The 15,336-nt window shown below is 42.5% G+C and overlaps 1 protein-coding gene across 5 annotated transcripts in view; it reads right to left on the bottom strand.

The window, feature by feature from the left end:
- The window catches only part of LOC131942200 (microphthalmia-associated transcription factor), a 53,715-nt gene that overhangs the window by 25,602 nt on the left and 12,777 nt on the right, over positions 1-15,336 (bottom strand). For all 5 annotated transcript variants that reach the window (XR_009386722.1, XR_009386723.1, XM_059301929.1 and 2 more), the window contains exons 2-3: positions 13,468-13,544; positions 2,915-3,469 (exon numbers count right to left, since the gene is read on the bottom strand). Coding sequence is in view for 3 of the 5 variants with exons in the window: in XM_059301929.1 (XP_059157912.1) it covers positions 2,915-3,177 (263 nt within the window). In the remaining 2 variants the exon portion in view is untranslated. The remainder of the gene's footprint in view (positions 1-2,914; positions 3,470-13,467; positions 13,545-15,336) is intronic.

The following is a 15,336-nucleotide window of genomic DNA, read 5'->3' as shown; positions in this document are numbered from 1 at the left end:
TGTTGCTCAGTATGTGGCGGATAGCGGACACATGCATGTGGTAAAAAAAACTCGACTTGATCGCCGTAGTGTAATATTCTTAAAGTGTTTATTTTAAAAACAAATAATATCGAAATTGACAATTTCAAAAAAACTCAAAATGGATAAATTTTTAAAACTAAAAACTAAATCTTCATTTTTACTTTCTCTGAGTCGGAAAAACGTGTTTTTCCTTCTTGTCCGTATGTCTCTCTCTCTCTCTCTCTCTCTCTCTCTCTCTCTCTCTCTCTCTCTCTCTGTGTATGTGTGTCTGTAAACACGATAACTTGAGTACCGCTACAACTAGGTTGATGAAATTTTCTATATAAGTATTATATAAAATTTGTAGATCTATATCAATATTTCAGCGTTTTCGGATAACCGAAAATGGAACTTTTTTCTACTTTCAATTTTTCAAAAGCCTAAAACTTGAGTACTGTTTCAGATAGATAAATGAAATTTCACATGTAAGTAAAAGATCTAATTCTCTGCCTTCTGTCAAATTTTGATTTATTTCCGCTGACCGAAAGTAGTAATTTATGTTATTTCCGATTTATAAAAAAAACGCATATGAATTGATAAAGTACTAATAATATTCCGTACTATTACACACATTTTGTTTGGCGTTCACTTGGTGCGCAATTCTTTTTTTCTACGCGATTCTATACTATTTAAAAAGTTTAAGTAATTAAAAATGGATTAAAAATATTGTCTATATCCCGAGTTGCCATCACCCGTAGTGTTATTTAAGAATATTCGAGAAAGTGTAGGTGAGATCACTGCCAGTTTATGTTTAAATTTATCATTTTTGATTCGCACAACGCGAAAAGGACAAAATTAAAATAATTGTACTACCCTTTACAAAAACTTTAATTTTATTTGAAAAAAGTATACAAATTGCTTCCCATTGGACTAAGTACCAAAAAGGAAATAAACACTTTTTTATAAGTTTCTTTTGATGTTTGTGTTTACGTTAGCGTTGGAGTTTGCGTTTTTGTTTGTGTTTGTGTTTCCGTTTGCGTTTGTGTTTGCGGATGTGTTTGCGTTTGTTTTTGTTTTTGTGATTGCTTTTGTGTTAAGTTTACGTTTGCGTTTATGTTTGCGCTACGTTTATGTTTGTGTTTGCGCTTGCTTTTGTGTTTGTGTTTTCGTTTGTGTTTGTGTTTGCGTTTTTTGTTTTTGTTGTAGTTAGGGTTAGGGTTAAGTTTACAGGCAGAGTTAGGTTTAGGGTTATACGTCCATGTTTGCATGTATATATATATACACAAAAATTTGCCCTAACTCATTTTGGACGAGATATAATCGAGTTTTAAAGATATTTATATATCATTCTTATCTTTTTTTTAAAAAAAGTACTTTCATTTTTAATTTATCAATTATACCCGCCTACAAATGGTAAAAAATAGTAAAGTCTGGCAAGCCAGTATTTTGATATGTTATGGTTTCCTGTTTTTTTTTATTCTAGTGTTATTTGTATTTATATTAATGATTTTGTACACAGTTCTTGGTGCCCTGTCAAAACAGCCCGGGACAAATCGGCCCCGTCAAATTATATAACGGGAGCCTATTTGTCGGTAGCCTAAATGACGGGAGCCTATTTGTCGGCAGCTTATATGACGGGGTCCATATGTCGCTGGCCCTTTTGACGGGGTCAATTTGACGGGGCTCTTATGTCGGGGCAGATTTGTCGGGGTCATTTTGACGGGGCCGGTTTGTCATTGGCCGTTTTGACACCGCACGCAGTTCTTTTTACAGCTGTCTTTCTTTAGTATAATTAAATGTAATGTAATTTTTTCCATACAATAGTGTGTGTTAGTTACTGTAAAATCTCACTTTTGAAGTAAATCTTTTTTTTTTAGAAACATCAGTCTATCAGTGCAAAGAAAATTATTTTGTTGTTTTTGTCAGATTTTGATCCCCCTAACTAAACGGCCTGCCCCCCCCCCCCCCTCCCCCCACACACATTTTGATGTCTGGCGACATGGTAGTTCCGTGGAGAAAATTTCGGATGTATGAGTTGATGTGTGGGCAGATGTGTGGGCAGATGTGTGGGCAGATGTGTGGGCAAATATGTGGGCAGATGTGTGGGCAGATGTGTGGACAGATGTGTGGACAGATGTGTGGGCAGATGTGTGGGCAGATGTGTGGACAGATGTGTGGACAGATGTGTGGACAGATGTGTGGGCAGATGTGTGGGCACATGTGTGGGCAGATGTGTGGGCAGATGTGTGGACAGATGTGTGGGCAGATGTGTGGGCAGATGTGTGGACAGATGTGTGGACAGATGTGTGGACAGATGTGTGGGCAGATGTGTGGACAGATGTGTGGACAGATGTGTGGACAGATGTGTGGGCAGATGTGTGGACAGATGTGTGGGCAGATGTGTGGGCAGATGTGTGGACAGATGTGTGGGCAGATGTGTGGACAGATGTGTGGACAGATGTGTGGGCAGATGTGTGGGCAGATGTGTGGACAGATGTGTGGGCAGATGTGTGGACAGATGTGTGGACAGATGTGTGGACAGATGTGTGGGCAGATGTGTGGACAGATGTGTGGGCAGATGTGTGGGCAGATGTGTGGACAGATGTGTGGACAGATGTGTGGGCAGATGTGTGGACAGATGTGTGGGCAGATGTGTGGGCAGATGTGTGGGCAGATGTGTGGACAGATGTGTGGGCAGATGTGTGGGCAGATGTGTGGACAGATGTGTGGACAGATGTGTGGGCAGATGTGTGGACAGATGTGTGGGCAGATGTGTGGGCAGATGTGTGAACAGATGTGTGGACAGATGTGTGGGCAGATGTGTGGGCAGATGTGTGGGCAGATGTGTGGACAGATGTGTGGGCAGATGTGTGGGCAGATGTGTGGGCAGATGTGTGGGCAGATGTGTACTTACGGAGCTTTGATGATCCTGATCTTCTCAACACGCCCGGGGGTACGGCGATGCCTCAAGAGACTTCTGAAGACCAAAGAGTTTTTACTGCCATCTTTGGACTTTGCCACTAGGATGACCGTGTCCATGGGTAGGACGGTATGGCGCGGGGGCGGGGTGGGCGAAGAGGGACATGAGCTGTGGTCAGTCTGCGTGTCTGTGTCGCTCTCTGGAAGTTCCTCTTTAACCCGGACATCCGGGAACAACATGCAATCTGTGACGACCATGACGTCACACTGGTCACACCGCGTCACAGCAAGAAAGGTTCTCAGGAAGGTCCTTGGTTAGGTCTTCAGTAAGGTCCTGGGTAAGGTCTTCAGTAAGGTCCTTGGTTAGGTCTTCAGTAAGGTCCTCAATTAAGGTCCATACAAAGCTAGCGACGATCGGTAAAATTTGAATCTCATTAGGTGGGCGGGGCTTGCAGAACAAACTCACGCGCTTCAGAATGATCGGTTCCAGCAGACGCCCAATCAAGACCTCAAGGCTAATGCACTCAGCCGTCACAAGCCTTTGAAACACCTGAAATACAACATTTTTTTTTGTGTCAGAGTCGCCAGAACCATCAATGAAAATGTCTACGTCAAACTTCTGTCTATCTGTAAATCTTCTGTCTGTCTGTAAATCTTCTGTCTGTCTGTAAATCTTCTGTCTGTCTGTAAATCTTCTGTCTGTCTGTAAATCTTCTGTCTGTCTGTAAATCTTCTGTCTGTCTGTAAATCTTCTGTCTGCCTGTAAATCTTCTGCCTGTAAATCTTCTGTCTGCCTGTAAATCTTTTGTATGCCTGTAAATCTTCTGCCTGTAAATCTTCTGTCTGTAAATCTTCTGTCTGTAAATCTTCTGTCTGCCTGTAAATCTTCTGTCTGTCTGTAAATCTTCTGTCTGCCTGTAAATCTTCTGTCTGCCTGTAAATCTTCTGTCTGCCTGTAAATCTTATGTCTGTAAATCTTCTGTCTGCCTGTAAATCTTCTGTCTGCCTGTAAATCTTCTGTCCGTAAATCTTCTGTCTGCCTGTAACTCTTCTGTCTGCCTGTAAATCTTCTGTCTGCCTGTAAATCTTCTGTCTGCCTGTAAATCTTCTGTCCGTAAATCTTCTGTCTGCCTGTAACTCTTCTGTCTGCCTGTAAATCTTCTGTCTGCCTGTAAATCTTCAGTCTGCCTGTAAATCTTCTGTCTGTCTGTAAATCTTCTGTCTGCCTGTAAATCTTCAGTCTGTAAATCTTCAGTCTGTAAATCTTCTGTCTGTAAATCTTCTGTCTGTCTGTAAATCTTCTGTCTGCCTGTAAATCTTCTGTCTGTCTGTAAATCTTCTGTCTGTCTAAATCTTCTGTCTGCCTGTAAATCTTCTGTCTGCCTGTAAATCTTCTGTCTGCCTGTAAATCTTCAGTCTGCCTGTAAATCTTCTGTCTGTCTGTAAATCTTCTGTCTGCCTGTAAATCTTCAGTCTGTAAATCTTCAGTCTGTAAATCTTATGTCTGTAAATCTTCTGTCTGTCTGTAAATCTTCTGTCTGCCTGTAAATCTTCTGTCTGCCTGTAAATCTTCTGTCTGCCTGTAAATCTTCTGTCTGCCTGTAAATCTTCTGCCTGTAAATCTTCTGTCTGCCTGTAAATCTTCTGTCTGCCTGTAAATCTTCTGTCCGTAAATCTTCTGTCTGCCTGTAACTCTTCTGTCTGCCTGTAAATCTTCTGTCTGCCTGTAAATCTTCTGTCTGCCTGTAAATCTTCTGTCCGTAAATCTTCTGTCTGCCTGTAACTCTTCTGTCTGCCTGTAAATCTTCTGTCTGCCTGTAAATCTTCAGTCTGCCTGTAAATCTTCTGTCTGTCTGTAAATCTTCTGTCTGCCTGTAAATCTTCAGTCTGTAAATCTTCAGTCTGTAAATCTTCTGTCTGTAAATCTTCTGTCTGTAAATCTTCTGTCTGTCTGTAAATCTTCTGTCTGCCTGTAAATCTTCTGTCTGTCTGTAAATCTTCTGTCTGTCTAAATCTTCTGTCTGCCTGTAAATCTTCTGTCTGCCTGTAAATCTTCTGTCTGCCTGTAAATCTTCAGTCTGCCTGTAAATCTTCTGTCTGTCTGTAAATCTTCTGTCTGCCTGTAAATCTTCAGTCTGTAAATCTTCAGTCTGTAAATCTTATGTCTGTAAATCTTCTGTCTGTCTGTAAATCTTCTGTCTGCCTGTAAATCTTCTGTCTGCCTGTAAATCTTCTGTCTGTCTGTAAATCTTCTGTCTGCCTGTAAATCTTCTGCCTGTAAATCTTCTGTCTGTAAATCTTCTGTTTGTCTGTAAATCTTCTGTCTGTCTGTAAATCTTCTGTCTGCCTGTAAATCTTCTACATTTAAATCTTCTGCCTGTAAATCTTCTGTCTGTAAATCTTCTCTCTGCCTGTAAATCTTCAGTCTGCCTGTAAATCTTCTGTCTGTAAATCTTCTCTCTGCCTGTAAATCTTCACTCTGCCAGTAAATATTCTGTCTGTCTGTAAATCTTCTGCCTGTAAATCTTCTGTCTGCCTGTAAATCTTCTGCCTGTAACTCTTCTGTCTGCCTGTAAATCTTCTGTCTGTAAATCTTCTGTCTGCCTGTAAATCTTCTGTCTTTAAATCTTCTGTCTTTAAATCTTCTGTCTGCCTGTAAATCTTCTGTCTGCCTGTAAATCTTCTGTCTGTAAATCTTCTGTCTGCCTGTAAATCTTCTGTCTGCCTGTAAATCTTCTGTCTGTAAATCTTCTGTCTGCCTGTAAATCTTCTGTCTGCCTGTAAATCTTCTGTCTGCCTGTAAATCTTCTGTCTTTAAATCTTATGTCTGCCTGTAACTCTTCTGTCTGCCTGTAAATATTATGTCTGTAAATCTTCTGTCTGCCTGTAACTCTTCTGTCTGCCTGTAAATATTCTGTCTGTAAATCTTCTGTCTGCTTGTAAATCTTCTGTCTGCATGTAAATCTTCTGTCTGCTTGTATATCTTCTGTCTGCCTATAAACCTTATTTCTGCCTGTAAATCTTATGTCTGTAATTCAGCCGTCTCTAACTAACCCGTCTCTCTTCTTGCAAAGATGTTGTCAGTATGGGCTATAAAGTAGATATATAGTGGACAGTGTTAGGTAAGTATGGATAGAACATTCAAATGGGTGATATCTAATGAACCAAGGTCAGCCTAACGTTAAGGTTAGCTAAACATCAAGGTCAGCTAAATGCCACGGTCAGCTTAGCGTCAAGGTCAGCTTAGCGTCAAGGTCAGCTAAACGTCAAGGTCAGCTAAGCGTCAAGGTTAGCTTAACGCCAAGGCAATCATGGCTAAAATCTTAACTTCTTGCGTTTTAGTTGGTCATGAAAACACAAACAGTAAATATAAACCAAAAGTATATCTATCTATATATATAATTCTCCTCTTCGAGCCGTTAGAAAACAAGCTGCAAACGCTCTCCCTACCTCCCCACCACTACATGGTTTTAGTGAGCTGTGTTCACTCTAAATGTTTACAAGCAGAGCCAACGATTTTAAACGTAGGGGGGGGGGGGGGAAGGAAGGGGGGGTTATGGTCCTTAACGAGCTACTTATAGTGTTTTAAAGAAATATTTTCAGTGTCAGCGTTGGTACTGTCGAATTCACAAATTATGAATTATTGAAAATTAGAAACAACTAAATAGCGGCGTATGTTATGCCGCGGGCCGGCTCGTAATCAATAATATGATAATACAGATCTACTTTGTATTTTATTTTATCAGTCTTATAAACAGCATTAAAAGTATTAGAAATTCTAGTTAATGACCGTTCATAAAGGACTTTACGCTTTTAGATTATTTTAACCATATCTTTATCCTTAAACAATTCACTACACACTACATTTTAATACTAAAATGTGTAGGCTCAGGTAAGAATATTTTAGGAATTTTTAGCTGTAGCTACTTTGAAGAGACAATTGATTTCATATGACCCATTAAAGATACACATCACTAGACACACATCACTTGGAACACATCACTTGGAACACATCACTTGGAACACATCACTTGGAACACATCACTTGGAACACATCACTAGACACACATCACTAGACACACATCACTAGACACACATCAGTAGACACACATCACTTGGAACACATCACTAGACACACATCACTAGACACACATCACTAGACACACACCACTAGACACACATCACTAGACACACATCACTAGACACACATCACTAGACACACATCACTTGGAACACATCACTTGGAACACATCACTAGACACACATCACTAGACACACATCACTAGACACACATCACTAGACACATCATCACTAGACACACATCACTAGACACACATCACTAGACACACATCACTAGACACACATCACTAGACTCACATCACTAGACACACATCACTAGACACACATCACTAGACACACATCACTAGACACACATCACTAGACACACATCACTAGACACACATCACTAGACACACATCACTAGACACACATCACTAGACACACATCACTAGACACACATCACTTGGAACACATCACTAAACACACATCAGTAGACACACATCACTTGGAACACATCACTTGGAATACATCACTTGGAACACATCACTAGACACACATCACTAGACACACATCATCACTAGACACACATCACTAGACACACATCACTAGACACACATCACTAGACACACATCACTAGACACACATCACTAGACACACATCACTAGACACACATCACTTGGTACACATCACTAGACACACATCACTAGAAACACATCACTAGACACACATCACTAGACACACATCACTAGACACACATCACTAGACACACATCACTAGACACACATCACTAGACACACATCATTAGACACACATCACTAGACACACATCACTAGACACACATCACTAGACACACATCACTAGACACACATCACTAGACACACATCACTAGACACACATCACTAGACACACATCACTAGACACACATCACTAGACACACATCATTAGACACACATCATTAGACACACATCACTAGACACACATCATCACTAGACACACATCACTAGACACACATCACTAGACACACATCATCACTAGACACACATCACTAGACACACATCACTAGACACACATCACTAGACACACATCACTAGACACACATCACTAGACACACATCACTAGACACACATCACTAGACACACATCACTTGGAACACATCACTAGACACACATCACTAGACACACATCATCACTACACACACATCACTAGACACACATCACTAGACACACATCACTAGACACACATCACTAGACACACATCACTTGGAACACATCACTAGACACACATCACTAGACACACATCATCACTACACACACATCACTAGACACACATCACTAGACACACATCACTAGACACACATCACTAGACACACATCACTAGACACACATCACTAGACACACATCACTAGACACACATCACTAGACACACATCACTAGACACACATCACTAGACACACATCACTAGACACATCACTAGACACACATCACTAGACACACATCACTAGACACACATCACTAGACACACATCATCACTAGACACACATCACTAGACACACATCACTAGACACACATCATCAGACACACATCACTAGACACACATCACTAGACACACATCACTAGACACACATCACTAGACACACATCACTAGACACACATCACTTGGAACACATCACTAGACACACATCACTTGGAACACATCACTAGACACACATCACTAGACACACATCACTAGACACACATCACTAGACACACACCACTAGACACACATCACTAGACACACATCACTAGACACACATCACTAGACACACATCACTAGACACACATCACTAGACACACATCACTAGACACACATCACTTGGAACACATCACTAGACACACATCATCACTAGACACACATCACTAGACACACATCACTAGACACACATCACTAGACACACATCACTAGACACACATCACTAGACACACATCACTAGACACACATCACTTGGAACACATCACTAGACACACATCACTAGACACACATCACTAGACACACATCACTAGACACACATCACTAGACACACATCATTAGACACACATCACTAGACACACATCATTAGACACACATCACTAGACACACATCATTAGACACACATCACTAGACACACATCACTAGACACACATCACTAGACACACATCACTAGACACACATCATCACTAGACACACATCACTAGACACACATCACTAGACACACATCACTAGACACACATCACTAGACACACATCACTAGACACACATCACTAGACACACATCACTAGACACACATCACAAGACACACATCATCACTAGACACACATCACTAGACACACATCACTAGACACATTTCATCAGACACACATCACTAGACACACATCACTAGACACACATCACTAGACACACATCACTAGACACACATCACTAGACACACATCATTAGACACACATCACTAGACACACATCACTAGACACACATCACTAGACACACATCACTAGACACACATCACTAGACACACATCACTAGACACACATCACTAGACACACATCATCACTAGACACACATCAGTAGACACACATCACTTGGAACACATCACTAGACACACATCACTAGACACACATCACTTGGAACACATCACTAGACACACATCACTACACACATCACTAGACACACATCACTAGACACACATCACTAGACACACATCACTAGACACACATCACTAGACACACATCATTAGACACACATCACTAGACACACATCATTAGACACACATCACTAGACACACATCACTAGACACACATCACTAGACACACATCATTAGACACACATCACTAGACACACATCATTAGACACACATCACTAGACACACATCACTAGACACACATCACTAGACACACATCACTTGGAACACATCACTAGACACACATCACTAGACACACATCACTAGACACACATCACTAGACACACATCACTAGACACACATCACTAGACACACATCACTAGACACATATCACTAGACACACATCACTAGACACACATCACTAGACACACATCACTAGACACACATCACTAGACACACATCATCACTAGACACACATCACTAGACACACATCATTAGACACACATCACTAGACACACATCATTAGACACACATCACTAGACACACATCATTAGACACACATCACTAGACACACATCACTAGACACACATCACTAGACACACATCACTAGACACACATCACTTGGAACACATCACTTGGAACACATCACTTGGAACACATCACTTGGAACACATCACTAGACACACATCACTAGACACACATCACTAGACACACATCACTAGACACACATCACTAGACACACATCACTAGACACACATCACTAGACACACATCACTAGACACACATCATTAGACACACATCACTAGACACACATCACTAGACACACATCACTAGACACACATCACTAGACACACATCACTAGACACACATCACTAGACACACATCACTAGACACACATCACTAGACACACATCATTAGACACACATCACTAGACACACATCACTAGACACATCACTAGACACACATCACTAGACACACATCACTAGACACACATCACTAGACACACATCACTAGACACACATCACTAGACACATCACTAGACACACATCACTAGACACACATCACTAGACACACATCACTAGACACATCACTAGACACACATCACTAGACACACATCACTAGACACACATCAATAGACACATCAGTAGACACACATCACTAGACACACATCACTTGGAACACATCACTAGACACACATCACTAGACACACATCACTAGACACACATCACTAGACACACATCACTAGACACACATCATCACTAGACACACATCACTAGACACACATCACTAGACACACATCACTAGACACACATCACTAGACACATCAGTAGACACACATCACTAGACACACATCACTAGACACATCACTAGACACACATCACTAGACACACATCTTTAGACACACATCACTAGACACACATCACTAGACACACATCACTAGACACACATCACTTGGAACACATCACTTGGAACACATCACTTGGAACACATCACTTGGAACACATCACTAGACACACATCACTAGACACACATCACTAGACACACATCACTAGACACACATCACTTGGAACACATCACTTGGAACACATCACTTGGAACACATCACTTGGAACACATCACTAGACACACATCACTAGACACACATCACTAGACACACATCACTAGACACACATCACTAGACACACATCACTAGACACACATCACTAGACACACATCACTAGACACACATCATTAGACACACATCACTAGACACACATCACTAGACACACATCACTAGACACACATCACTAGACACACATCACTAGACACACATCACTAGACACACATCACTAGACACACATCACTAGACACACATCATTAGACACACATCACTAGACACACATCACTAGACACACATCACTAGACAGTAGTATTTGTTAGAATAAGAAAGGGAGACAGCCAACTATGACCGTAGATGTTTTCAATTATTCGACTTATCTCCCTTGATATTTGAATCTGTTCAACTGTTTGATTAAAGCTAGCCACCAATGTGTCTGTCTGTGTGTATGTGTGTGTATCTGTGTGTGGGTGTGTCTGTGTGTGTCTATGTGTGGGTCTGTGTGTGGGTGTGTCTGTTTGTGTCTGTGTGTATGTCTGTGTGTGTCTGTGTGTATGTCTGTGTGTATGTGTGTGTGTGTGTGTGTCTGTGTGTGTGTGTGTCTGTGTGTATGTCTGTGTGTATGTCTGTGTGTGTGTCTTTGTGTGTGGGTGTGTGTGTGCTAGCTAACAAAGTGGATTGCGCTGACCAACGATTAAGTTGATATCAGCTGGGTCTAGCGATTGAAATGTTGTATCATGGGCAGATAAGATAACCAACCAATCCTCAATCAGAGCGGCACACAGGCACACACTGACGCGACAACAACTAGCCCATAGACATGGCGTTCTGTCACTCTATCAAACAACTAGCCCATAGACATGGCGTTCTGTCACTCTATCAAACAACTAGCCCATAGACATGGCGTTCTGTCACTCTATCAAACAACTAGCCCATAGACATGGCGTTCTGTCACTCTATCAAACAACTAGCCCATAGACATGGCGTTCTGTCACTCTATCAAACAACTAGCCCATAGACATGGCGTTCTGTCACTCTATCAAACAACTAGCCCATAGACATGGCGTTCTGTCACTCTATCAAACAGCTAACCCAGAGACCAGAGACAGGGCTACTACTGGAGTCTCTAGCTAAACGAAAATGTCGCTTAGAATCTATCAAACAATATTTGGTTAAAGTTCTCCAAAGGAAAGTAATACATGGACCAATGAAAGTAATACATGGACCAAGGGAAATAATACTGGGACCAAGGGAAATAATACTGGGACCAAGGGAAATAATACTGGGACCAAGGGAAATAATACTGGGACCAAGGGAAATAATACTGGAACAATGAAAGTAATACACGGACTAAGGGAAATAATACTGGGACCAAGGGAAATAATACTGGAACAACGAAAGTAATACATGGACTAAGGGAAATAATACTGGGACCAAGGGAAATTATACTGGAACAATGAAAGTAATACATGGACTAAGGGAAATAATACTGGGACAAGATCTTATTGTAGCCCACCAACAAAGGGTCTTTTATTGCCGTCAGCCGTAACGTGGGATGTTCCGCTCGACTTGCGCTAAACAATCGTCCTAAGAGCGAGGTACAGTTGGCGTACAGCAGACGTACAACTGACGTACAACTGACGTACAACAGATGTACAGCAAGCCTACAACAGACGTACAGCAGACGTACAGCAGACGTACAACAGACGTACAGCAGATTTTCAGCAGACGTACAACAGACGTACAACAGACGTACAACAGACGACTCTGAAGGTCAAGGTAGCGCTCATGTACAGGTGTGTATGACATGTAGACATCATGGGATTGGGAGCTTCAAGTGCAAGTCAGGAGTTGATTAAAAGTTGATTGAATTCGTGAAACACGGTGAAACAAGTAAAAAAATTAGTAAAACACGTTGTGAGACAAATGGTGAGACACGTGGTGAGACACGTGATGAGACACATGGTGAGAGACGTGCTGAGACACGTGGTGAGACACGTGGTGAGACAAGGTGAGACAAGTGGTGAGACACGTGATGAGACACGGACTGAGACACGTGATGAGACACATGGTGAGAGACGTGCTGAGACACGTGCTGAGACACGTGCTGAGACACGTGGTGAGACACGTGGTGAGACAAGGTGAGACAAGTGGTGAGACAAGTGGTGAGACACGTGATGAGACAAGTGGTGAGACAAGTGGTGAGACATGGTGAGACTGAGTCCAGTGGTGACACCAGCTAGCTCGTGTGAAAGGCGCCTACCTGAGGTCACTATCAGTTCATCGGCGTCTTGCAGGGGTCAGAGGTGAACCAACCTTCCGTTTTTGTAGCTGGGATATCTGTAATTAACATAATTAACATGATTAGCATGTGGTGAGTAAAGTACGCCTGGGGGTGTAGAAAACTGAGAGGGGGAGGAGCTAGGTGGCTTGTAGGTCACGGGGGGGGGTAGCTTTGGGTAGTAGAACACAGTCCTACACTAGAACACAGTCCTACACTAGAACACAGTCCTACACTAGAACACAGTCCTACACTAGAACACAGTCCTACACTAGAACACAGTCCTACACTAGAACACAGTCCTACACTAGAAGCAAAAAGTCCTACACTAGAACAAACATGTCCTTCACTAGAACAAACAGGTCCTACACTAGAACACAGTCCTTCACTAGAACAAATATGTCCTTCACTAGAAGCAAAAAGTCCTACATTAGAAGAACCAGTGGTAACACATTGGTCTAGCACATGTGGTGACACATTGGTCTAGCACATGTGGTGACACATTGGTCTAGCACATGTGGTGACACATTGGTCTAGCACATGTGGTGACAAATGTGTTGTGTGACGGCTGACCCGGGGACATCTAAACACGGCTTTATTTTCAAAGAAAACAACCAGGTCCTGATTTCTAGGGGTTGTTATATGATGACTGGTGTTATATGATGGCTGGTGTTATATGATGGCTGGTGTTATATGATGGCTGGTGTTATATGATGGCTGGTGTTATATGATGGCTGGTGTTATATGATGGCTGGTGTTAAATGATGGCTGGTGTTATATGATGGCTGGTGTTATATGATGGCTGGTGTTATATGATGGCTGGTGTTAAATGATGGCTGGTGTTATATGATGGCTGGTGTTATATGATGGCTGTTGTTATATTATGGTTAGGCTTCTGTGGTGAGCTTAGACTTTAGTTTGTGGACACTTAACACATCAACACACACCACACTTAACACATCAACACACACCACACTTAACACATCAACACACACCACACTTAACACATCAACAAACTTAACACACATAGAACCAGCCGCCTCTTCCAAATTCTCCCAACATCTACCTGAAGTGGCAGAAACAAATGTGTCTGTCTGATGATCTACTTCACACTTTAGGAGGCCTAACTCTGGCCACACTAGGCCTAACTCTGGCCACACTAGGCCTAACTGGCCACACTAGGCCTAACTCTGGCCACACCAGGCCTAACTCTGGCCACACTAGGCCTAACTCTGGCCAAACTAGGCCGAAACTGGCCACACTATGCCTAACTGGCCACACTAGACCTAACTCTGGCCACACTAGGCCTAACTCTGGCCACACTAGGCCTAACTGGCCACACCAGGCCTAACTCTGGCCAATCAAGGCCTAACTCTGGCCACACCAGGCCTAACTCTAGCCACACCAGGCCTAACTGGCCACACTAGGCCTAACTCTGGCCACACCATGCCTAACTGGCCACACTAGGCCTAACTCTTGCCAAACTAGGCCTAACTGGCCACACCAGGCCTAACTCTAGCCACACTAGGCCTAACTCTGGCCACACTAGGCCTAGCTCTGGCCACGCCAGGCCTAACTCTGGCCACATTAGGCCTAAATCTGGCCACATTAGGCCTAACTGGCCACACTAGGCCTAACTCTGGCCACACTAGGCCTAACTCTGGCCACACTAGGCCTACCTCTGGCCACACTAGGCCTAACTCTGGCCACACTAGGCCTAACTCTGGCCACACCAGGCCTAACTCTGGCCACACTAGTCCTAACTCTGGCCACATTAGGCCTAACTGGCCACACTAGGCCTAACTCTGGCCACACTAGGCCTAACTATGGCCACACTAGGCCTAACTCTGG

This window comes from Physella acuta, unplaced genomic scaffold, assembly GCF_028476545.2.
Source record: "Physella acuta isolate Inbredline_101_S28 unplaced genomic scaffold, ASM2847654v3 ptg000394l, whole genome shotgun sequence".
In the NCBI taxonomy this organism is placed as follows: domain Eukaryota; kingdom Metazoa; phylum Mollusca; class Gastropoda; family Physidae; genus Physella; species Physella acuta.
This window is presented reverse-complemented; position numbering and strand designations above follow the sequence as displayed.